Below are 23,402 nucleotides of genomic sequence, written 5' to 3'. Positions count from 1 at the left end.
TTGCAAAATAATAGTCCATCAGGAGAACTCGCTGGTGGGGTACCGGTGGGTCTCACTCTGATGCCTAAGTTAGCTTATTTCAAAGTTTGATATTCTCAAGAATGTATTGCGTACCTTAAGCTCTATAGCATATGCCTATATATCATGTAGGTTGCCTGATGATTAGAATGGTAACCAGGCAAGGAAAATGAGATTCAAGAGTGATTGATGAGTAAATTAATAATCTTGTCTCTTGACTGTTATGATCAATGTGAAACCGCCATTGCAATCAATGTGATCTCGGTCATTAATTTGGTGGTTACGAATGAGATATGCGTCTCCAATCATTAATGTGCTTGACCGTTATAAATGAGATATATGCTTGGAAGTTAATTCTTGACTTTTGATATTTTGACCCATATTTTAAAGGTACAACACTAGTCAACATTAACACCAGTGGGCTTTCCCACTACATGGAAGCCCAAATCCTTTATATGCGTTTTGAACATGCATGATCAAAGGCCATTTGGTTTCTCATCATTCCAGGCAAATAATAAAGAAAATTGTTATGATTACACGTGATAATGTAAAATTATTATTTATTTCAAAAGCTTAAGTTGATATAAATAGATAAATTTAATAATTTAAGATATCCTTTAACAAGTAATTCTCTTTGTAACAAAGATCATAAGGATCGGAATCCTCTCAATTGTAAATGAAATTGAGAGAAAAATTGTTTTATAGTTTAATTTTTGCTTTGTTTTGTTACATGTAAATTATGTACATCATGCCACTTCATCTAAACAATATGTTTAAATAACATGAAAACATATTCACCACGAGACAATATATTCACTACGCGCCTTTATTCAACAATATTGCTGCATGTTTATCGACTAAAAAAATAAATTAAAGTAAAATAACTCGGGGGAAATAAGAGGAAGTTTCAGCTTATTTCCTCATTATTTACTCATAGTATTACATAATATAATGAAATATGGGACTCGTACACCAAACAGCATGATCATCATAACAAGACATAAATAGTAGCAGCATTGGTAGAAGCACACAGACTATGAACTCAAGGCAATCCACCTCCAAACCCTCCGCCAGCTCCTCCACCATATCCACCGCCTACTCCGCCACCGATTAGGCTGCCACCGCCGCCGCCACCAAACCCTCCACCACCTCCACCTCCAAGGCCTCCTGCTCCTCCCGACCCAAACCCACCTCCAGCTCCACCTCCAAAACCAGAGCCACCACCTAGCCCACCCCCACCCCCACCCCCACCACCAAACCCTCCACCTCCGGCTCCCCCCAAGCCAGGACCCCCACCAAGTCCAGCTCCACCACCCAAGCCGCTCCCACCGCCCAAGCCACCACCTCCTATCCCACCGCCAAAGCCAGGGAAGTGGTGGAAGAAATTCTTCTCTTCGTTAAATGCACCCTTTTGACTCACAAGCTTCCGAGCATTAGTGGTGCAAATAAGTGCACCAAGAAGCACCACCAGAAGAAGCTGCTTAGAAACCGCCATTGCTGAGAGAATATATTCCAAAGAAAATGTTTGATGTGAAATGAGGCTGGGGAGTGGAGAATATATAGCCGTTTGAGAACTGAAAATGAGGGGAAGGTGGCGGTTGTGAAGGTTTTAAATTTGCGGATGCCGTCATCTATAATCCGTGCTTCTATAGTTAATTGGGCCAACTGCCATAGCAAAAAAGAAACCCCCATCCCATGTTGATGAGTTACCTGGATTTGTTCATATAACCATATTCATTCGCCTTTTCGTTGATCTTCACATTTTCCAATTTCACTTAAATTCTTTCACCCAACTCTCTTTCTCGGCCATCTTTTTGTGGTTAGATTGAAAATTCCTACAATATCATTACCTAATTGAGAGAGAGAAAGGCCTGAAACTAGTCTTTAATTAATTTTACTGTGTTGAAGTGGCACTAATTAACTCTTACATAAGCTAATGTGGCACTTATGTAGATCAAAGGGCCTCTTCCAGGAATTCCCCATTGTAATTCTCGAGACTTATGTTCAATGATCGTTCGGAGGCCGTCCAAACGGCCTCCATCCAGAGGCCTCTCCATACAAAAACCCGAGGCGTCCATTCGTTGGCTATTCGATAGCCGTCCGAAAGCCTATCTTTCTTTTCAATCATTTGCTTTGTTTAGGTTTCCTTTTCAGTCTTTGACTTGGTTGAGTTTTCATTTTCAGTCTCATATTTGGATTTCAGTTTTCTTTAGGACCGTCCGAACGGAGGTTTGTTCTGTTCAAAAGGCCAGTCGTTTACGTACTTTTTAGTTCATTTATTTTAGGAACAGCTCAAATGGGGATATGTCCCATTCGAATGGCTAGCGTAAAAGTCTTAACCGACTTAAACTCCTTTTACTACTAGGGTTAGGAGTTTGGGGCTATAAATATATGCTTATAGCCCCTAAGAACGTAGCTTTTGATTATATGTGAGTTTTTATCAATAAGAAGTCTCAGAGTTGAGTTTCTTCTTTATTTTCCTTCAAACCCTAGAGAGTATCTAGTGTTTAGAGAAGATTTATTAGATTCTTTAATCATATCAAGATCTAAAAATACCTATACATTCTTTATTGTTGTTCTTCTTTGTAGCACACTAAGTCGCGCTACATTAGGCACTAATCAACCCTTGTTAGGAAAAAAAAAAAAAAAAAAGGTAATGATATATAACGCTCACAAGGCAATTTCAACCAACCATTAAATTTTTTATTTTTTTTTATTTTTGGACAAATGATTGATCTAATGGTAAATTGAGACTGCTACATATTTAGCATTACTAAAAAAAATTCTAGTGATTAAATAGTAGTGCTACATCATCAAAGTAAGATAAAAGTATGATAAAAATGTAGTGTATAATGTTGGAAGTCCCACATTGCTTTGGTATTAAGGAGATGGGTCATTTATAAGGTGAGGAAAAACCTCAACTCTTGAGCTAGCTTTTGGATTGAGTTAAGCCCAAAACTCATTTCTAATATGGTATCAGAGCCAAGTTCAATTGGTTGTGGCCCACCGTCTCCTATTGTCACACATGTTGGCTTGGATGTCCTCCAGCCACACGTGAGGGGGCGTGTTGGAAGTCCCACATTGCTTGGGTATTAAGGAGATAGGCCATTTATAAGATGAGAGGAAACCTCAACTCTTGAGCTAACTTTTGGGTTGAGTTAGGCCCAATACCCATTTTTAATATATATAACATTACTCACACTTAATTTGTTGATGTGGCACTATCAATTAACCATTTAAAAAAATAAATAAATAAAAAATCCAAAAATTAATTAACAGTATCACATCAAAAAAGTTTAATAAAAATGAGATAAAAATATAGAGTATTGCATGCATGCGATCTCAACCTGTAAACAACATATGAGAGCCAAGGACTACTAGCTAGCTAGCTCACCTTAATCTCCCAAGCTTCTTGTGCCACCCATTCTTGCTAATCCTTATAATTTGATAAAATTGTTAGGGTTGTTTTCTAATATTAGAATATTAATTAAATTATTAAATTCATTTATTCTTGTTGGCCTTATAAGTTTTTAAGGTGACTTAATATTGAATCAAAACATATATTATGAGTTAGCACCTTATCTTCATAATTCACATTTCATTGTAGTTAAACATTTCACATAATAATCAATCTCACTTATTAATGGAAAGTTTGAACCTACACGTGAAGAGAAAGTTAAAATGTTAATTAAATTTATTAGTTTCTATTAACTTAAGTTTTTAAGATAATTAGTGACTATATACTTAACACCTGATTTAATATCTTGTTAAATAGAGTATGGAGGACTATATCAAACAAGGAGGAGACAAATTTTGAAGTTCCAAAACTGTCAAAGTATATAATTATGGGCATGATTTTAAGCAAGAGTGAGCTCAAGAGAGACATCATTGATATGATCTGCACTTTGGTTCAGCTTCAACAAAGACTCTGACGCTTTTGAGTTCATTGATAAAGAGATTTTGCAATCATCCATTCGCTCTATATTCTCTGTCAAACTTTCCAATGTTTGATGATTGCTCTTGCAACCCGAAGCCCCTAGTAAGACTCTTTTTTGCTCATTGCTCCCCTGAAAGTATGATAAATATGGAAATATAATTTAGAGCCATGACACTGACACCCACACGTGTTAGAAGAATTTCATAATAAAATAGAAAATTAAAGAGAAAAGCAGAAGAAATAGAGAAAATATAGAGGCAAATTAAGAATGTTTGGATAGTTCGGTGTTATATATATTGCTTATGACCACCTACATTTTGCTCTAGCTTATTGCTTGATTGATTTTATAATGCAAATGATTCTTACTTATACAATACTAGTAAGATAATTAATCAAATAAATCATCAACTAACTATAGAATAAGTGGTGATTTAATATAGTATCAGAGCAAAAGTCGTGAGTTCAAATCCTAACTCCTACAGTCTCACATACATACACGTAAGGAGAGTGTTAAAATGCTAATTAAGTAATTAAAGAGTAATGTTAAAAACTACATTTTATCCCTCAACTATCTCACAACGTTGACGTGGCAACCCTAACCCACCCTTGGATTAGTAAAAAAAAATTCAAGAGTTAGTTGGACTACCAGGTTAGCATTGTGGGATAATAGTTGTAAAATAAAAATATGGTGTTAGCCTTAGTCTTAATAGAATATGAATAAGGTTAAAAACCACATTTTTATCTCATAATTATTCTACGATACTAATATGCTAGTCCTATTTAACCCTTAGATCAATAAATATTCTTAAAAAATAAAAAAATGACTAGAATTGATATATGAGCATTGTGGAATAATTGTGCAATAAAATATGATATCTAGTATTATTCATTAAATACACCTCTTCCATTTAGCTTATACTTTTGAGATAAATTAATGGTGATTTAACACGTGTGTTTGTGAGAGTGAAAGAGAGAGAATACTTGATCGATAGCGCGGTTCTTGAGCAGATCCTTGAAGATGATGTAAGAATCTGGTTTCTGCTCCCATGCTTTGCTTATTATTTCTTGGCATGGTAATTGGCCCATCACTTTGTTTGCAATCCACATTTCTTGCTTCTCCACCCTGCCACCAAAGTCGCCAAAAACTGAAATACGTATAATTTGACTCCCATTTTCAGCTGATTCTTATTCTCATGAATTTAAGAAGCTGTCTGGATATTGTTGGATTAGAGTAGTCATATTAATTATAAGAAATATAATATTACAAACAGACAAACCATTGGGAAGCCATGCTTCTAGTCTTGAGAGCAAGCTCGTCTTTGCAGTAACTCCCACTGCTGCTGCTTCTGAACCAGAAGGAGTTGTTATCAACCAATCCCTTGTTCTTTTCCTGACGATTTTGTTGGCAACAGCTCAAGTAACTTGAATCTGGGATACCATGTGCCTTACCATTAATCCTCTTCGCTGCCATAGCTGCTTCTGCGCACAACAAACACCACACATGCATATATACAGATTAAAGAAGAGGTCGCCTTGGATATTAATTATATATGTTTTTCAAGTTCTGTTTCTAACAACCAGATCTTGGAAAATGTCCAAAAATTGATCAACAATAACATCTATTCATAGTAAACTTGTGATTTACATGTTACCTTGTATCATCTGCTCATGCTTCATGCTTCTATACATCTGTAAATTATAACAAGCACAATTGTTAGAAGATTATCAAAACCATGAGCACTTTTGTAGTTAAATAGATCAAAACCTGAAGATGGCTCTTTACGTGCGATATGGTAAGCCCCTTCACATTCATTATCTGTAAAACCATCTTCGGAGTAGCTCCTACAGAAATTAATTATATCCTGATTCCTTAATTTGTTGAGAAAAAGCATATATATGTAACGTTACTTTTTTTTTTTTTTCTTTTTTTTCTTCTACTTTTGGTAATTAATTAAAGACATGCAGCTAGCTTACTGTCTTCTCCTCCAAGACGTTCAACCGCATGCACGAAGCAGTGATGAAGCTCAGGCGTCCACCGAAGCCGAGGCATTTTTGATCGAACATACGGCCTAACAACGGCCGATTTCAACCGAATCAAGCTTATCTCCGGCAACTTGTCGTCCATACGCTGCATAGAAACTCTCATATGGGATGGTAATTGTGAAGGGTATTCTTCGTTGTCAAGAGATGATGATGATGGAGACCCTTTAAAAGAGCTCTCGTCTTCAACCCTCTTCATGATCTCCTAAGAGAGAGAGAGAGAGGGTTGGCCTAGTCTGCAACAGAAGAGAATAAATACTGAGACTCTCTGTTACATAGTTTTGGCCTTTTGTGCTTCTTTTTCTTACTCACAGGCTTAGAGGTCAGTTAAGTCCTTCGGAGTTTTGATTGGAGAAGGGAAAATTTTGACACGCAATTTCAGGCTTTGTTTTATTCAAAAATGCCTTCGTGATTGGGTGAAAATGAAAGGTGAAATTCAAAAGCAAAGTTCAAACTAAACATATTCTTCGTTCTTTCCTTTTTTTCTTGGGTCTTTTCTGGATATTCTTTGTCGTCAATAGAAAAGGAAGAATTGAAAGAAATTATTAACTTACATTTACATCTTACCCATTAAATAATTAAATTTACTTATCAAATTTTGTTACTTAATTTTTTCACCCATAAATAATATGTCACATGATATTCATGCGAAGCGTCAAGTGAATTTATAAGACAATATTTATATTTCATTGTTCGATAAACCTCAAAAACACGATCCTATCCGGCCGCAAGAATCGTGAATCACTTTAGTAATACTAACCAAACGAGTTGACCAGTAAAGTATTAATTTCATATACCAAACCGTTTTTGTTTAAATTCTCACAAAATTGACTAAAATATTCAAACCATCAAACGTTATAAGAGAAGAATTAAAGGCATCCACAAAAAAACAAAGAAAAACCAGACGTTAAAAGCATAGTTGTGACATAAGCAGTGCATGTCCTTAGGGAAACATACCAAAGACTCCATAAATTCAAACAAACTCCCTTTATTCCGCCTGATCGAAAGACTGTCTACTCAAACACACCCCCACGTTCACATTCCCATTAATCTCATCGGTAATATATATATATATATGGAAAATGATGATCATCACTAACACGACAGCACGTGTAGTGCCACGTAGACAAGCTTCGCATGTCGGCCTTCCTTCTCAGGGGGACACGTAGACATTCTAGGCGTCACGGCGGTCGGGCATTGGTGGTCATGTAAAGCGCACGCGTGATTTACATACATATGTATGGTTGCATGAAGGCATGGCATGGCATGGCGGGAGTTTCTGTGGAGAAAGCCAAAATGGGTGAAACCAGATTCGCATGTCGGGACGTGGGGTAATTCCATCCATCCATGGCCATCTTTTGCTGACAGAAAAGGTGGAGAGTGCAGAAGGAAGCGGTTTCGAATTGGGGAATATTCTCTGGATGCATTGCCAGAAGCACGGACAAGTGTTTTGTGATATCGTAAGCGAGAGAATAATGGCTATGGCGAAAAGGAGGTCGAAGAATATTGAAAATAGAGAGCAGACTTGTCCGGAGCTGGGAGTAGAGCAGCCACGTCACCTATACATACATATATTATTACTTATTATCATATCACACTTATATAATGGGCTATTGTCTGGCAAGCCCACATAACCGTAACACTAGGCCCACTTAGCCCAACCATTAACCCGTTAACCCGGAATCACTAAACACTCCAACTATAAATCCATTCCCATACCCACTATCCTACAAACCCAAGTGTGCTCTTGTCAAGCATGATCCACAAAGGGCCCAGCTAAATATTAGGTTCTAACAAATGATAATGATCATGGTTATTACAAAGGTGAATGTACTAATCCTAATGTTTAGGAGGATAACAAAGCTTGACTACTGTCATACCATGGAAAGATTTTCTGCTTAATTTGATTTTCCAGTATAAATCTCAGTTGAATTAGTACTATAATTACTTTTGACAGAGTGATGGCATAGACCCATCTTTGTTAACGACTTTATGTTTTTGTTCCAACACAAAACACTCTTAAAAACACGAACTATTTTCACGTTTATGCCACGTCAAAATACATTAACAAACATACCTACATCTCCAAAGATGATAAAGTTACAAATCTAACAATAATGGTGTTCAGATGGACAGTGGAGATGAAAGAAGAAATTCTACAAACAATACATATTGCCTATTCTAAGAGTCATTGAGACAGAACCCATATGGGGGACAAATGAACAATAGAAATAACAACTAACTCAAAGCTCAAGTTGAGCTCTTGCATTATTAATTTACCGCCTACTTCAGACTAAGAATCATGCCACCCTCTCGTGACAATAATTTATGTCTAGCCACTTCAAAAAGGTCTCGTACGCCTGCCTCTCGCCCTTCCACAAATCAGGGCATTCCTCGGGATTGGTAACTCGTCTCTCCAAGAGTTTGCAGGGGAGTAGACCCGGAGATAGAACTGCTGACCCAAGTATTGTCTGGCCCAGTTCTCAGACCTTATGTTCCACATCCCCACATTGTCCAGAGCTATGTAGATTGCAGTCCATGCTCTGGGATACACCTGCATTCAATCACAAACATAAACAAAACAAGAAAAATCATAAAACTGTAACACCCCAATCCCACATTGAGAAGATGAGTAGCTCATTACTCATTAATTCCTTATTAGGTGAGACAGAGAGTTATAAGTGATTCTAAGAAAGTTTCAAATTGACTAATCATTTTATAATGAAACTTTTCTCGTACCTGAGTAGTGGAGCGGGCAACTGTGTCTCTCAAATTGTAGCGTGCTCTACTTGCAGGTGTCCATTGCCCTCCATCCATTCTAGTCATTGACAACAAACATTGTAGCATTGAGATATACAAGCTGAAAGATTGTGGCTTTCCAATGCAAGTATATAATTAGTTGGAAAAGATATGCTTACCCCACAACGAAGAAAGAATAGCCATCAATGTGCCATGACTGGACGGTGTCCTCCCAATTTTGGAACACAATTTCAACATATTCTCTGAAATTAGCACCCATAACGGATGTTTGGAGGTAGGCATTATTTCCCCCCGGGGGAGATGTAGGAATGGTTCCAACGCTAAAAACTCCAGGGATCTTGAAGAAGTCAGCAAGTTTAAGTGGGGTGTCTGCCGGAACAAATGAGACACCATTTACTGCATATCTCTGCTTGCCGTTAATATAAGGAGCAGAGTTTGCAAGCATGATTGTGCGGCTAGTCTTGATCATTCCATAGTGGTAGGAGCCTTGAGGATTAGGTCTTGGCCCACTCGCAGTCAGATTCCAACTGATTTGAGAGAATGAAATATGTAAATGAGATATTTTGTTCTGCTAGATAAGAAATCATTAAAAGATTCCACAAATAATCTAGCTAGTTTCTTTGAGGTGATTGCTTCTCTACTCTCTAGAAACATTTAGCATAAGTATATATCAAAGCACCACACTTTATGTGCTAATATGCATGCGAGGCAACATTCTGCTGCAACAAATATTAAAATGGAAAGAATCATATGGCTCGAAAGTTGGTGAGAGAAAGAGTATGAACCCAAAAGGCAAATTGAAAATGCCAGTAAGAGACATAAGAATCTGAAAGAAAATAAATTACCGGATAGATCTGGTCTGGCTAACGGACGAAGCAATCTGAGTGGTAGGCCCAACAGGGACGGGACCAGAAACTCCCTTCTGTGAATAGCTGTAGTGAAGAACGGCTGTTGATGTCAGCACCCGAGTGGTGAAGCGTGAAGAAACTACAATGTAGTAATCTTGAACAGGCTGATCAGCTGTGACCAAGACAGAATATGACTGGCCAAGATGGATATCAAGTGAACTGTAGGTGTTCTGAAGCGTGTGAGACCCTTCTACCTCTATCAGTTTCATCAGGTGTCCCTGAATTCTGAAGTTAATTGATGTCGTAAGCCCCACATTTGATATCCTCAGCCTATAAGTCTTACCTGCAAACAAATTATTGAAATAATGTGATCCCTAATTATGAGATTAATTATAAACATGTATATCCTAACTGTACTCGCTCCTCTAGTTTTATTTTTGTTGCCAAAACCGTGTATCAAGTAATTCAGAGATCTAATCATTAAGTTCATAATTCAGATTGTGGACAACAATGAAGACAAGGGCAGTAGTTATGAAAAGTTCAATGGCTAAGAGCAATTGCAGTGAAGGAGACAGAGAGAAGTACATTAATAGACACCTTGATCAACAGTAAACGTGTAACCATTTGATCCACGACCATTGATGAGAAGTCCATCAGGGAAGGGGAGATTGTGACCACTGTCCAAGAATCTTCTCAATATCTATAAAACCAAAGTGAAAATATTAAGGAAACAAAACCTGTAAACCAAGAAAGTGAAATGACACTAAGGATCTGGTGCCCCTGCTTACGTGTTGCTCTCTCTTGAACCAGTCCCCAGCTAGAATGGTGAAGTCCCCGGCAGGAGGAGGGAAGGGAACTGGAATCCCTGGACGGCTCCATATTCTGATGCCACCAAACCCTCCGGCAGCTTTCTGAAATCCAAAGGATGGGAAGTAGAAGTAGCTACCGATCTGATCCTTCACTTGGAGAACATAAGTGAAGTTCTTTCCCGGTCGGATTGGACAGTTAGTGCCATAAACTCCATCCTGCCATGAGTTCCTTCTCTGCTGTATGCCATCCCTGTAGACATGAGATACGACAAAGTAGTCAAATTCAATATCGGTTGCTCAGCATTTTGCTCCATAACCCCACAGAATGGAAAAGCTGCATATTGTATGGCAGCTGTGAAATTTAATACTAAAGGCCCTACTCATTCATAAAGGATATCAGCTACCCCATTGGTGCACACCATCGACCGTTGAAAAGAAGTGATTCAGATGCCTTAAACCTAATCCGACACATTTAGTTAAACGAATCATACCTCTCAACCATCAATTATAACCTATTAATTTTGTGTTGCGTTCGTATCGAGTTTGTGGACAGTATAAAAAATTACCAGCCTAAATGTCGTGTGTCGAGTTTGAATCGTATTGAAGCATGAGTGTAAAAAACTATATCATTAGGTAAGCAGGGTAAGATTCAGGACCTGAATTTGACCTCATCTTAAAAGGGTCATTAATTAACTCTGATATACCCATTTTTACTATGTAAATGTAATATAGTATATAATTATTGTAAAATAGATGTGGGAATACACAGATCTAGCTCGTGGAGATTGAAATTTATCATATCTCATCAGCTGCTCAAACTCATTTTTTTTAAAAGGACTTTTGAATAACCAATCAATGAGTCCTTGGAGCTGTATAAGATAGAAACTAGAAAGTTAAAGATCTAACCACAAACCACCATTCAAACAAAGTCAGGTTCTAAAAGTTAATGTCTGTATTGACACAAACGTGCCTTTAACTTCTTTAGATCATTAGATGTAAATTAACAAGACCCATCCCGACAAAAGTCACTATAAAGGGAACTCTACTTTTATAAGATTCTCGTACAAAAGCACCCCTCAAAAACAGAAACTATTTCGGGAATCCAATTATTCCAAAACAGAAAAATCGATTTTTATTAATTAAAAAAAAAAAAGGTGTAATTCTCTGTTTGGTTGCTGAGAAAGAATAGAAAATTGCATTGGGGTTATATATGTTTTGAACTGTGAACAGTTACTGCTCACTGGTTGTTGCCAAAAGTTTTACAGTTTCAGTACAAAAAAGAAAGACATTTTCTTTCCGAGGGTATCAAACAATCAAACAGCTAGACTTATACATTTTACTCTCTTTCATTTTTCGTTTTACCGCATTTTTTTCCCCCGTGTAAAGAATATAAAGTAATCCAAACAGAAAAAGATAATGCTTTTTACCAAGAGACGAGGAATGGCTCCCTTAGGTAGTTGAACACATTGATAACCAAGTTATCATTTGTAACAGCATCGATCTGAGGACCTGGGAACTGCCCATTTATCAAGATACCCTGCAACATTTCTCACATTTACTCAAGCATCCCAGACATTAAAAAAAAAAAAGCATTTTTCGTAATTCCGACGCAAAAATCTAGCAAAAGAATAACTTTTGGTTTCAAAAAGCAAGAAGCATTTTCCAAAGATCAGCAGGCAAGAAAAAAACAGAGTTGAAGAGGCAGAGCAAGAGAAATGAACTCATTAAGTACCTGCTGCTTGACACCAAGAGGGTAGATGTCGCCGTACGTGACTTTCCACGTGAAGAACCGATATGGGTCTTCACCATTAACGCCATGAACAACCGCAAGAACCAGAGCAATGAGAAAACAAAAAGCCCTGCATTCTCCCATTGCTCTTGTTCTGTTTCTAATCTTTTAGAGTAACTGCTTAGAAAGTGAGTTTAATGGAAAACTTAGATCTCCATAACCATAAACAAAGAAACTTTGCACCCCTGCAAAGAAACCAGATAGAGGTGATGGGTGTCTCTCATTTCACTCTCCAAATCTGACCATAAATATATTCTTTCAAGTTTTGTCTTGTTGTGAGCAGAGCTCACCATTGCTTTTGGGAAGCAAAGAAGCAGAGGAAGATGGCTTGTGAGCTGTCAGCGTGTTTCATCAGTCTAAACACTTGAGTGCGTTCAACATAGTATGGTGGATGGTCCAGCTCAATCACGGGCCGCTCATTCAGTATGATCTGGTATTATTTTGTAGGCCCCACTTGACATGGACGGTTCTTGATTGGTTTAGAACTTCAATGTATTGGAGGAGATAAAGTTACAAAGCTACCCCTTTCACGTGCACTTATTGGGTGCTGTCCTAAATGCAAATATTATTCCCCTCAGATCTTTTGGCCATGAAATTTATTGGATTATGTTTATTTCATTCAATTATTTGATAATCTTTTTGCTGCTACCATATCTACTGCTACTATGAGGCATAGAACAAAGGCAAAGTTAGGTCAAAATTTATTACTTGGAGGACAGGCTACAAGCATTATGCAGCCCCATTGATCATGTCCATTTTCTGGATCAACTGTTCCTTGTAATTCCATTCAATTATTACGGCTATGTTTGGCAAATGAGTAGACTAGAAAGAGGACTCAAAGACCCAAAACCTACCCTACATAAACTTGGATAAGTTTACCGAAATGATGCTGCAAATTATTATTATTGTTTAAATGTCTTGCATATAGCCTATGTTAAGCCCATAAAGCACATCTGTCGAAACCCCTCAAGCTATCAGGACACCAATGCCGCCCGGCTAAGGAGAAGCCCAAGACCTACCCTGTTTTAGGAATAAAGTATACATCAATATTTCAATAGAATGTACCATAATTAATTTTCTCTTTACGTAAAATATTTAATTGAAATAGAAGGTAAATGACAGAGTCAAATACTATATTGTATTGGTTATCTTTTAACAATAAGGACCTTTGACTAAGTACAAACTCGTAACTCTTACTCAAACTTTATAGATAAGTACAAATTCATAACCTTTACTCAAACTTTATCAATTTCTTTTCTTTCTTACCTTTATCAACTTAAGAGGTGATTCTGTCGAATTTCCGGTTAAGCTTTCTAACCTTTTATCCTCTTTTCATGGTCTTTCTGAGTGCCTTGGTATTAACTATTCACCTGCCAAATTTGAGTCCAAAAAATTCCCATACCTCCATAATGATGCCCACCAGTAAGAAAGTAGATAAAGAAGAAAAATGCTGCAGAAGGTGGAGGGAGTATACGTGAGCACCAAGTAAGTTTGTTGTTTTTGAGAAATAAGAGGTTAAATAAAAGTACAAGGCATGGTGTTCTGGTTGACTCAGGTATCAAGTAGACAAGTACAAATACTTATTGATTTCTTTAATCTATAAGCTGTCGGTGCTATTACTTTTAAAATCAACTGCCCAATTGGGTTTTAGATCCAATGTCTACGACCCTTCTATCGATCTTCCCTGTTCCCCCCCTCTTGGGTGTCTTCTATTGATCTTCTAGTTTTTCTAGAGACGCATTATACCATGATTGGATCCATACCCACCTATTTGCTGAGTTTTTCAATTACTTCATGTTTGTACTTTTCACCTGGATGAAGTCATTCATGATTTTTTTTTCAATTATCAATGCTATATAATAGATTGATATATATGTGGAATCATTCAACGACTGATTTTTAATATTATATCATGGAGTTATATGCAACTATATAACAGTTTATTAAATAGTATTTATATTTTATAAATAGTCGGAGATGAGTGTAAATTGCAGTCATGGGGAGGCTTTTTTTTTTCTTTTGTGGATTGAGATTTTTGGACAATTTGCATGTTCCTGCAATTGAATAAGCAATTGTCAAAGGCCTTTAATAGGATCTATTTTTCGAAACAAGGCCTCTGAATATTGCACACGATCCCCTGCAATTTGGGCAAGAGGATCTATCTCAAGCATGAGTTTAGGCCCTAATGAGATTAGTGGGATTTGGTCCAGTTGGTTTGTCTTATCATTTAATTTAATTGGGCCATTGGGGGATGTAAAAATATTTTTCTTAGAAAAAAAAATTCGGTGAACTTATCAGTAAGTTATAGGTTATCAACCAAATAAGAGTAGGACGTGGTGTTATAGGTTAAATATATATAAGTAAGGAACTTATCAACTAGCGGGGATAGCTCAGTTGGGAGAGCGTCAGACTGAAGATCTGAAGGTCGCGTGTTCGATCCACGCTCACCGCATTTTTCATTCTTCTACTCTTTTTTTTTTTTTTTGTTCCATCCTTTGTTTGCTCTTCTGTCTCTCCAAGCCAAATATCATTCAGAGAAACCAGTTTTTTGTCACTTTCAGACATACCCAATTGAAGAAAATTCATTGACAGCTAATGCTCTTTAAGCAGCTTTGTTCAGCATACAACTTCCAAAACATAAGAACTAACATGGGTGATATCAACAAGGTGAAGGTCAAACTTTTGGATGTTGATACTTCAAGGATATACCAATTCCCTTATAACCAACAACCATCTTCATATGCACTAATCTCTATATAGAGAGTTTACAAATAGAGGGGAAGAAGTATTTATTTCTTTTTATGGCAAATGAAAAAGTGAGCTTGATTACCCAAGGCCCCTATGTGAGTTTTTCAATGGCCATGAGTCCCTCTTTCTTCTCTCTTATCTCTGTGTCTCATGTCTTATTTTTGGTATTGGTGTAGGTTATACTGGGCAATGGGTTGCTAATGCTCACAATATTGAAACCTCAAGGGTATATAACAGGCATCAAGTATGGAGGAATGGACAACCTTTTAGACCTCAAATCAACTGAATCTAGCAGAGGGTAATCTCCATAAAATGTTGGAACTCTAACTTTGTTTTTCATTTTGTTTTGGCTTCTTACTCTTTTTTTCTTTTTTGAGAGCTTGGCTTGTTACTCTTACCTTTACTCTATGTGCAGATATTGGGACATCAACTGGAGTTTGCCAGGGGGGCAGGATAGATATCAATTGTATGCTTTGTTCTTCTATGGTCCAAAATTTGTTACACTTGGTGATGATTTTTAATCTAAAAAAACACAGAACTATGATCTGCAATGAGCTAAAACTTATTCTGTTCTATGACATAGATTCCGTGGGGCTGAATATAGTGTCATCCAGATGAGTAATGACCGTTTAGAGGTTTCATTCAAGAGTACATATGATCCATCAACTCCAGGAATCAAGTTGCCGCTCAGTGTGGACACAAGGTTGTATTTCATGACATAAAGCTTCTTGTTTTTCTTTACAATTAATCTGCAGAGTTATTCCAAGTTTCTGACATACAATCTTCTTTTTAGATACATATTAAAGAGTGGTGTTTCAGGCTTCCACTGCTATGCAATATATGAGCGTCCTCCTGGATGCCAACCCTTTGATCTTGCTCAGACAAGGATGGTGTTTAAGTCGCGAAGAGAGAAGTAAAATCTGTATCTTTACCTATTTCCAACTCTGATGCTTGTAAAATCTATGTTGACTGATCAGTGCCTCATGAAACTGGAGTAGGTTCCACTACATGGCAATTACAGATGAGAAGCAAAGGATAATGCCAATGCCAGAAGATCTACTACCAGATAGAGGCAAACAACTGATTGTTCCAGAATCAGTTTTGCTGATAAATCCCATTAATCCTGATCTCAAAGGCGAGGTGCATGCATATATATAAATATAACCAACTTTTTTTATGTTGTTGAGTAGACTGTGTGCTAGAAATTGGCTTATCTTGTATGTGGCTGAATGCAGGTTGATGACAAGTACCAGTATTCAATGGACAACAAAGATGGTGGAGTCCATGGATGGATAAGTTCTGGTCCCATTATAGGATTCTGGGTCATCTTCCCTAGCAATGAGTTTCGTAATGGTGGTCCTACCAAGCAAAATCTCACTGTCTACACCGGTCCAACCTGCCTCGCTGTAAATTTCTCAGCTCTAAAATTGCAGGAAGATGCAAATTCTATCATAAATTGTCTAAAGCAGTTGATATACTGTAAGAAAATTTTGAGACTTCAGTGGAATAGCGCCAAGTAAAATGATAGATATCATGCATAAATCCATAGGCAAAAGAAGTACTATAACTTGAATCACAGTTGTTGGAAAAAAAATGCAATATCTATCAAACTATAACTGAAGTATGAATCCAATTCCAATGGGAAGAATTATATTATAGTTTTAGCTGAATTTTGTGGATTTTTGGTGCAACAGATGTTTCATGGAACCCATTATATTGGGAATGATATATTAGCACATTTTGAGAAGGGAGAGACATGGAGGAAGGTGTTTGGCCCAATCTTTGTATATCTTAACTCAACTGCAGATGTATCAAATGCTTACAACCTATGGACAGACGCCAAAAAGCAGGTACCTTTTCATAGCATTGGCTTAATTGCACCATTTAAGTACATCTCAGTGGCCCACATCTGGCTTTCAAGAACAAAACAGAAAATGTAGGCATACCAGTAGTTCTTCTCTGTTAGAACTCAGCCTGGTTTTCCATAGACTTCTTACTTTGACTTTTTTTTTTTTTTTATTGCTTTCTGGTATGCAAAGAATATGACTGATCAAATACTCAAAACCATGAGAGTTCATTAGGTTATATGGGATTTGCTCTATGGAGTTTTTACTAATGGGGTTGTTCTCATGATTGACTCATCTTAGAGGCTGCTTGAAGAGGCAGCCTGGCCCTATGATTTTGTCTCATCCTCTTATTATCTTCCTGCTAAAGAACGTGGTTCAGCATCAGGAAGACTGTTCGTTAAAGACAGGTAATGACTTATTGTCTCTAGGAAAAGGCCATTCACATGAGCTTCAATAATTCCCTCTGCTTTTCAAAACATTCAAATGGTGACATCACTATGACTACCTAAAAGTAATATTGTGGGGGCTGAAAGTGGCAAAAACTACTAGCAGCCTTTTTGAATGCTGTCTATTGTACTTGTCCATAGCACTGCTGGTCCTCAGACTAACTGCTGTTCATTCTCATTGTAAACATTCACCCCAGATATGTTTCTGATTCTCTTATCCCTGCCAAATATGCATACGTTGGTCTCTCAGCTGCTAGAACTGAAGGAGCCTGGCAAATAGAAAGCAAGGTAATAACTAAATCGCAAATGTGAATGCTTTCATTGTACTGATCTTTCACACTTCAGTGACAATAAATTTCCAATTAATTCAGCATATTGAATGGCAAATCTAAACGTTATAGGTTTCGCGTGCACGTAGGATTATCAGTTTTGGGTTCAAGCAGATTCAAATGGAAGTTTCACAATCAAGAATGTTATTCCTGGGGTCTATGGACTCCATGGCTGGGTTCCAGGTTTCATCGGTGACTACTTAGAGAAAGCACAGGTGACCATCTCTGCAGGTACTTTTCAGTTTTCATATAACTCCTGTGCTCTTTCTTAAAGTAGTTTACCTCCAGCTCATCCAAAACTTGCTTTTCCACTAGCTGATTGTGGACTATATAAAATAAATAAATAATATATATATATATATATATATATATATATATATATATATATATATCACATGAAGAAATGTTCTCAAGTACTCATGGTACTCTGTTTTGGCATACATAATATTGTAATTCAGGTTCAGAAACACAACTTGGCAATTTGACCTTTGTTCCCCTCAGAGATGGTCCCAATGTATGGGAAATTGGCTTTCCTGATCGTACAGCTATTGGTTACTTCGTTCCTGATGTGAATCCGATGTATGTCAACAAGTTATTTCTTTATAGTCCTGAGAAGTAAGCAACTTTGGCCTCTCTTTTGTAATACGTATTATATATTCCAGATTTGGCTTGGGTGTGCTATAGTTTTTTTAAAAAACTATTCAGATATAATTTCACTCTTTTTCTCAACACCTAAGCCAAACCCATATATTCCTTAACCTGCATATGTATCAACATACAGGTTCAGGCAATATGGCTTGTGGGACAGATATACTGACATACACCCAGAACTTGATCAAGTTTTTACTATAGGCATCAGTGATCCAAAGAAAGACTGGTTTTTTGCCCATGTAGACAGGTGTTTCCTTCTTTCCTTTACTCGAGAACCTAATGTAAATGCACTTTCACCTGTATTTCTATTACAATAATATGAGCAGGAGAGGCATATGTTGGTTGGCCAAAGTGTTTTTTCTGTTCTTTTGAAATTTTGCACTTCAAAATGAACTTTTTGTCTTGACATTGGGAGTGAATTTTTACAGAAAGGGAGTAGATGGTAAGTATCTTCAAACAACATGGAAAATACAGTTTAACCTTGATTCACTAACCAGTGGAATTTACAAGCTACGACTGGCCATTGCATCAGCAACTCGTTCTGATCTTAAGGTAAAGATTGGTGAAATTGTGAGAAAATCATATCCCTCAGTTTGCTCAATTTCTGTAAGTTTTTGCCTTTAATACTGTCTTGCAGGTCCATGTCAATTATATGGATGTAGAACATCTGGTGTTCCAAGTTCTGAACCTAGGGACAGATAACACAGTTTGTAGACATGGGATTCGTGGATTGTACCGACTGTTTAGCATTGGCGTTTCCTCATCATTGCTGGTCAAGGGAGATAACTCCATATTTCTCACACAGGCCAGGGGTGGAGACGCACTCTGTGGAATCCTCTACGACTATCTTAGACTAGAAGCTCCTGCAACTTCAGGAAGATATGAGAGGTTGAATGAATAAAGGCAGGGGATAAAGCCTAATTCAAACAAGACGAACATTGGCTTAGTGTTCCTGCCATGGCAAAGGAACATAAGAACTTCAACAAAGATATCTCTCGTTTGTTCTTCCTGTGCCTGCCTACCACAAAACTTGTAATGACGGAACTTATTGATAATAAAAAGTTTATATTGTAATTGTTTTAACACGCTGCCATTCAATATTACTAGAAAAAGAAGAGAACAAACAATTAAGTTATGGAAAATCTGTGAATTGAGGCTAAGGATGACAAGACAAAATAGTCAATTTAACATTCCAGTAGATACCCAAAAGTACATCATTCTTTCCAAAAAGTTGCATACAGATAGCAAAACTAGATGCCCCTCATTTACATCATTTTTTGTTTAAATCTATACAAAACTGCATGTAAAAGCATGCACAGAAGCATCGACAAAAAGAAGCTTCACCATATTCTTCACCAGAAACACACTACTGTTTAGAAATGGTTAAAAGCAAGCCATAATGATCACTAGGCAGAACAGGAAGCTCCAGCTTCTTGATCTCTTTCCTCACTTTCTTATCCTTGCTATATGATAAGCCTGGTATCGCATCCATCCCAATCATGTCAATTCCACTTATCTTGAAATCACAAAGATTACAAATAAATCGATCTAGCCGTTTCTGCAGTGAACGGTTACCAGCCAACATTTGGTTGGACTTGGTATCATATGTCCATCCTTGTTCCCCTGGCCTCAACTCTGGCCATGCATCAACCCATCCATCAGGTAAAGGAAACTGACCATCTAACTTGTCATCCCAGTTCATGTCACCACCAAAAACCACGTTTGGATTCTTGTTGAGAAGGTTGACTGCCTCCTTTGCCTGCTCTACACGTTCCTTACTATACATCTGATCCCATTTCGGGGGGCCTGGGCAGGGGCTCTCAAGATGGCTAGTAGCAACAACCAAAGTTTTGTCCCCCAGAACTTCAACCTCAGCAATAGATAGTTCTCTTCCCATTATAGAATTGCAAAAGGCTTTACAGCTAAAAGATTTCACAGGCAGTTTGCTTAACTGCATATCAATTAAAGGGCATGTGACATGTTAGTAGCTCATAATCATCAATTAAATAACTTACCAAAACAAATCATCAACTAAACAAACCCCGCAACTTGCTAAATCAACAATGCCTTATTTCACACAATACCAGAAATCCTGGAAAAGCGGTTGACAATATAATAGGTTTTGGCAGCAAGCATAACAGGAAAGACGTCTTATCCATTGAGTATTGCATATCAAAAGCATGTTAATACTATGATAAATAAACATACAGTATGAACTTTAGTCTAGGAGGTGATCCAAACCTTACCAGCATGCAAAAGTAAGCTTTTGAATTAGCAATCTCATGTGAAACAGAGCAATGATATGCCTTCCACCAGCTGGATTGGCGAAAAATATCATATATATTAGGAGTAACCTCCTGCAGATCAAAGTGGCCATAACTGAGATTTATTCATATATAAAGCAAATCTAGAGAGAGATAGAGAACCTGAAAACATATGAGTTCAGGAGAATGCTGTTGGATAAGGTCACCAAGGGCTTTCATCCTCTTATGCATTTCCAGGTCTTCTCGAAACCAAACGTTGTAGCTCAAAATCTTCAACGAACTAGATACTGTACCTGAACCAGTCTCCTCTGCCACATGTTTAATTGAAGTCCATCACATTTGGTCTAAAGTTCACCAATTATACAAGTCATAGAAAACTAAACACGCATTAGAAACCAAACATTTCCAGAGAATAATTTCTTGAGTTCCACTAGATTGATATCTGTTTGTCTATAAGGTAGATAACTTCTAGCAATTCCCACAATTACCAATCACGATATTGCCACTTAAGGGGCAAACTATAGCTTGTCAAAGAAAGAAACCATATCACGTTTACACTGCCCAGCAATTTAACAGCAACAAGTAACTTTACCCTAACAAAGATTGCAAATGCAAGATAGCCCATCTACACTAATAACACGGGAAAACTAATGAATGAGTAACAAAAGATGCACATTTATACCACTAAAGCATAAAACACAGCAAACCCATTAAAACTCACAAGCCAAAACACAAAAGCCGAACTTTACCCTAAGAATCTCCAAACATTGCCGACGCAAGATAACCCCTTTACACTAATAACAGACGAAAGCTAACGAAACTAATAACCATTGCATATTTGAACCGCTATAGCATAAAACAAAGCAAACCCAAAACCCACAAGCCAAAACACCAAAAAATCCAAACTTCCAAACACCCAAAGAATCAAAAAGCTCACCCAAGACAGCCACCGCCTTATTCGACGCCTTACGCCCTCTCAACCCACCCAATTCAACGCAATCCTCGTCACCCACAACTGGGTCCCGCACCTTCCTCTTGCAACGCTGCAATGGCAAGAAAACGGACCCCACCACCCCAGACTCATCATCATCAAGATCAATATCGTTCAAATCATCGAAGCTCGATACCGAGGCCCTAGTGCCACAGACCTCGCAGTTCGAGCTCTTGTAATGGTTCAAGAAAGTGCAGGCCTTGCATGGCCATTTTGGGGCTGAAGGAGAAGGTGGAGATGATGATGAAGAAGAAGAAGAAGATGCTAAGCAGATTTGGCATGTGGGTTTTTGAGAAGGAGGGTTGATGAAGGTGCATTTTTTGCAGGCCCAAGAAGACATTGGAATCAAAAGGAGACGAGAGGATTTTCTGGGGTTTACTGTGAGAACTCGAGTGTAGAAAGGGAATGAAAATCTGTGTTTTATAATTGAGAATTCCATTTCGAATTTCTTGCCGCTTTTGCTGTGCGCCCCGCTCGGCTTCGTTGCAGTTTGTACTCTGATTAAAGGTGTCGTTGAATTAACACGACAAGTCGCTTAGGTGCACGTTTTGGACCCATATTCGCCCTGTGGGCCTGTGGCTGTGGTTCAATCCAGACAGCATGGTTGTCTTTTTTAAAAAATAAAAGAATATATATATTCTTTTATATGTTTTATGATTATCTTCAAAAATATTTTTCTGTCGATAATGTTTTGAATGTTGTCAAAAAGAGTTTTACCAAAGAGGATAAATCTGTTATCAGATCTTCACATCCTCCTATTGAAAACACTCTTCTTGATGTTAACAAAATTATTGTTAAATGTTCCCCTTTCAAAACTCATGATAAGGATCCTATTAATAACGATAGGAAAATTATCGAACAAAATAATTTTTGTGCCCAATCTTTGCATATTTTAGGACAACAATTGGACCGTATCGAAGAGAAAATTCTCTCTCTCTTCTGATCCAAAAGTTTCCTCTGCTCCTTCAAAAATTGAAAAACTTCTGATTCATCTCCCTGATTTGAAAAAATCTTCTGGTTTAAAAACGACTTCTCAAATGAACCTTGAGAAAGTTAACAAATTGCTTTCTGAATTAACTACTGCTCATGCCAGTTCTTCTGGACAGAACTTTGGCATCAAAAAAGTTTCTTCTTCTGATTCTGAAACTTATTCTCAAGAATCTACTGATTCTGACATCAGAATTCTTGAACAAAACTTTGGCAAGACTAAAATGGAGCCTAACCTCCAAAGGATCTTTGACGGATCTAAACCCTTTAATCTTACAAATAATTTTTATTCAAAACCCACTCTTCCTAATTTACAATTTGAAGAAAGATTTCTCCAATCCCAATTCTCTGTTTCTGCCGATAAATTGTATGAATGGAATATCGATGGTTTGTCTGAGCAAGAACTGCTTAACAAGACGAATCATAAGTCCATGGTTGCTAACGCCTATCTCACTAATCACAATAAAAGCCAAGCTGATATTGTGGATTTACTTGCTACTGGTTTTTCTGGTACTCTTAGAAATTGGTGGGACAATTATCTCACTGAACTGAGAAGAGATCTAATCAGGAAAGCAGTAAAGAGTGATGAAGAAGGATTACCCATTTTCAATGAGCAAATTGGTATGGGTGAACCTGATGGTGTTAACTCCTTGATCTATACAATTATCAAACATTTTGTTGGAACTCCTTCCAATATCATTTCTCGTATTTCTAATTATTTGAACAATCTTCGATGCCCTACTATGTCTGACTATAGATGGTATCAAGATGTCTTTCTTTCCCGTGTCATGGTTAGACCTGATAGTCAAAAACCTTATTGGAAAGAAAAATTTATTGATGGATTGCCTTCATTATTTGCTCACAAAGTTAAAGATGAATTGATCAGTTCTGACACTGGTCTCATTGATTTCGAAAACTTGACTTATGGTGATTTGTTT

At 37.4% G+C, this 23,402-nt stretch overlaps 4 protein-coding genes and 1 non-coding gene across 5 annotated transcripts; 1 reads left to right on the top strand and 4 right to left on the bottom strand.

Annotated features, from left to right (window-relative positions):
* Positions 1–826: 826 nt before the first annotated feature.
* On the bottom strand, positions 827–1,526 carry LOC132170109 (uncharacterized). Its single transcript, XM_088512420.1, has one exon. It carries the CDS (start codon positions 1,511–1,513, stop codon positions 1,061–1,063), a length of 453 nt encoding a protein of 150 aa, XP_088368546.1. The 5' UTR covers positions 1,514–1,526; the 3' UTR covers positions 827–1,060.
* A 2,277-nt stretch (positions 1,527–3,803) lies between these two features.
* LOC132172771 (uncharacterized) lies at positions 3,804–6,195 on the bottom strand. Its single transcript, XM_059584342.2, has 6 exons — positions 5,930–6,195; positions 5,721–5,797; positions 5,608–5,644; positions 5,233–5,434; positions 4,937–5,078; positions 3,804–4,085 (listed from the first exon to the last, which is right to left on the bottom strand). The coding sequence occupies exons 1-6, from the start codon at positions 6,192–6,194 to the stop codon at positions 3,876–3,878; spliced, it is 933 nt and encodes a 310-aa protein (XP_059440325.2). The 5' UTR covers position 6,195; the 3' UTR covers positions 3,804–3,875.
* Positions 6,196–8,034: 1,839 nt separating this feature from the next.
* Positions 8,035–12,511, bottom strand: LOC132170768 (L-ascorbate oxidase homolog). The gene is made up of 8 exons (XM_059581868.2): positions 12,145–12,511; positions 11,840–11,949; positions 10,392–10,662; positions 10,201–10,303; positions 9,601–9,946; positions 8,914–9,282; positions 8,735–8,813; positions 8,035–8,549 (listed from the first exon to the last, which is right to left on the bottom strand). The coding sequence occupies exons 1-8, from the start codon at positions 12,283–12,285 to the stop codon at positions 8,337–8,339; spliced, it is 1,632 nt and encodes a 543-aa protein (XP_059437851.1). The 5' UTR covers positions 12,286–12,511; the 3' UTR covers positions 8,035–8,336.
* A 2,069-nt stretch (positions 12,512–14,580) lies between these two features.
* Positions 14,581–14,653, top strand: TRNAF-GAA (transfer RNA phenylalanine (anticodon GAA)). Its single transcript has one exon. It is a non-coding gene; the product is annotated as a tRNA-Phe (tRNA).
* A 4,842-nt stretch (positions 14,654–19,495) lies between these two features.
* On the bottom strand, positions 19,496–21,964 carry LOC132171287 (endonuclease/exonuclease/phosphatase family protein). The gene is made up of 4 exons (XM_059582571.2): positions 21,424–21,964; positions 20,649–20,794; positions 20,469–20,579; positions 19,496–20,173 (listed from the first exon to the last, which is right to left on the bottom strand). Exons 1-4 carry the CDS (start codon positions 21,914–21,916, stop codon positions 19,589–19,591), a joined length of 1,335 nt encoding a protein of 444 aa, XP_059438554.2. The 5' UTR covers positions 21,917–21,964; the 3' UTR covers positions 19,496–19,588.
* Positions 21,965–23,402: the final 1,438 nt, after the last annotated feature.

The sequence above is a fragment of the Corylus avellana genome, chromosome 1 (genome assembly GCF_965113065.1).
Source record: "Corylus avellana chromosome 1, dhCorAvel1.hap1.2, whole genome shotgun sequence".
Taxonomy (NCBI): domain Eukaryota; kingdom Viridiplantae; phylum Streptophyta; class Magnoliopsida; order Fagales; family Betulaceae; genus Corylus; species Corylus avellana.
This window is presented reverse-complemented; position numbering and strand designations above follow the sequence as displayed.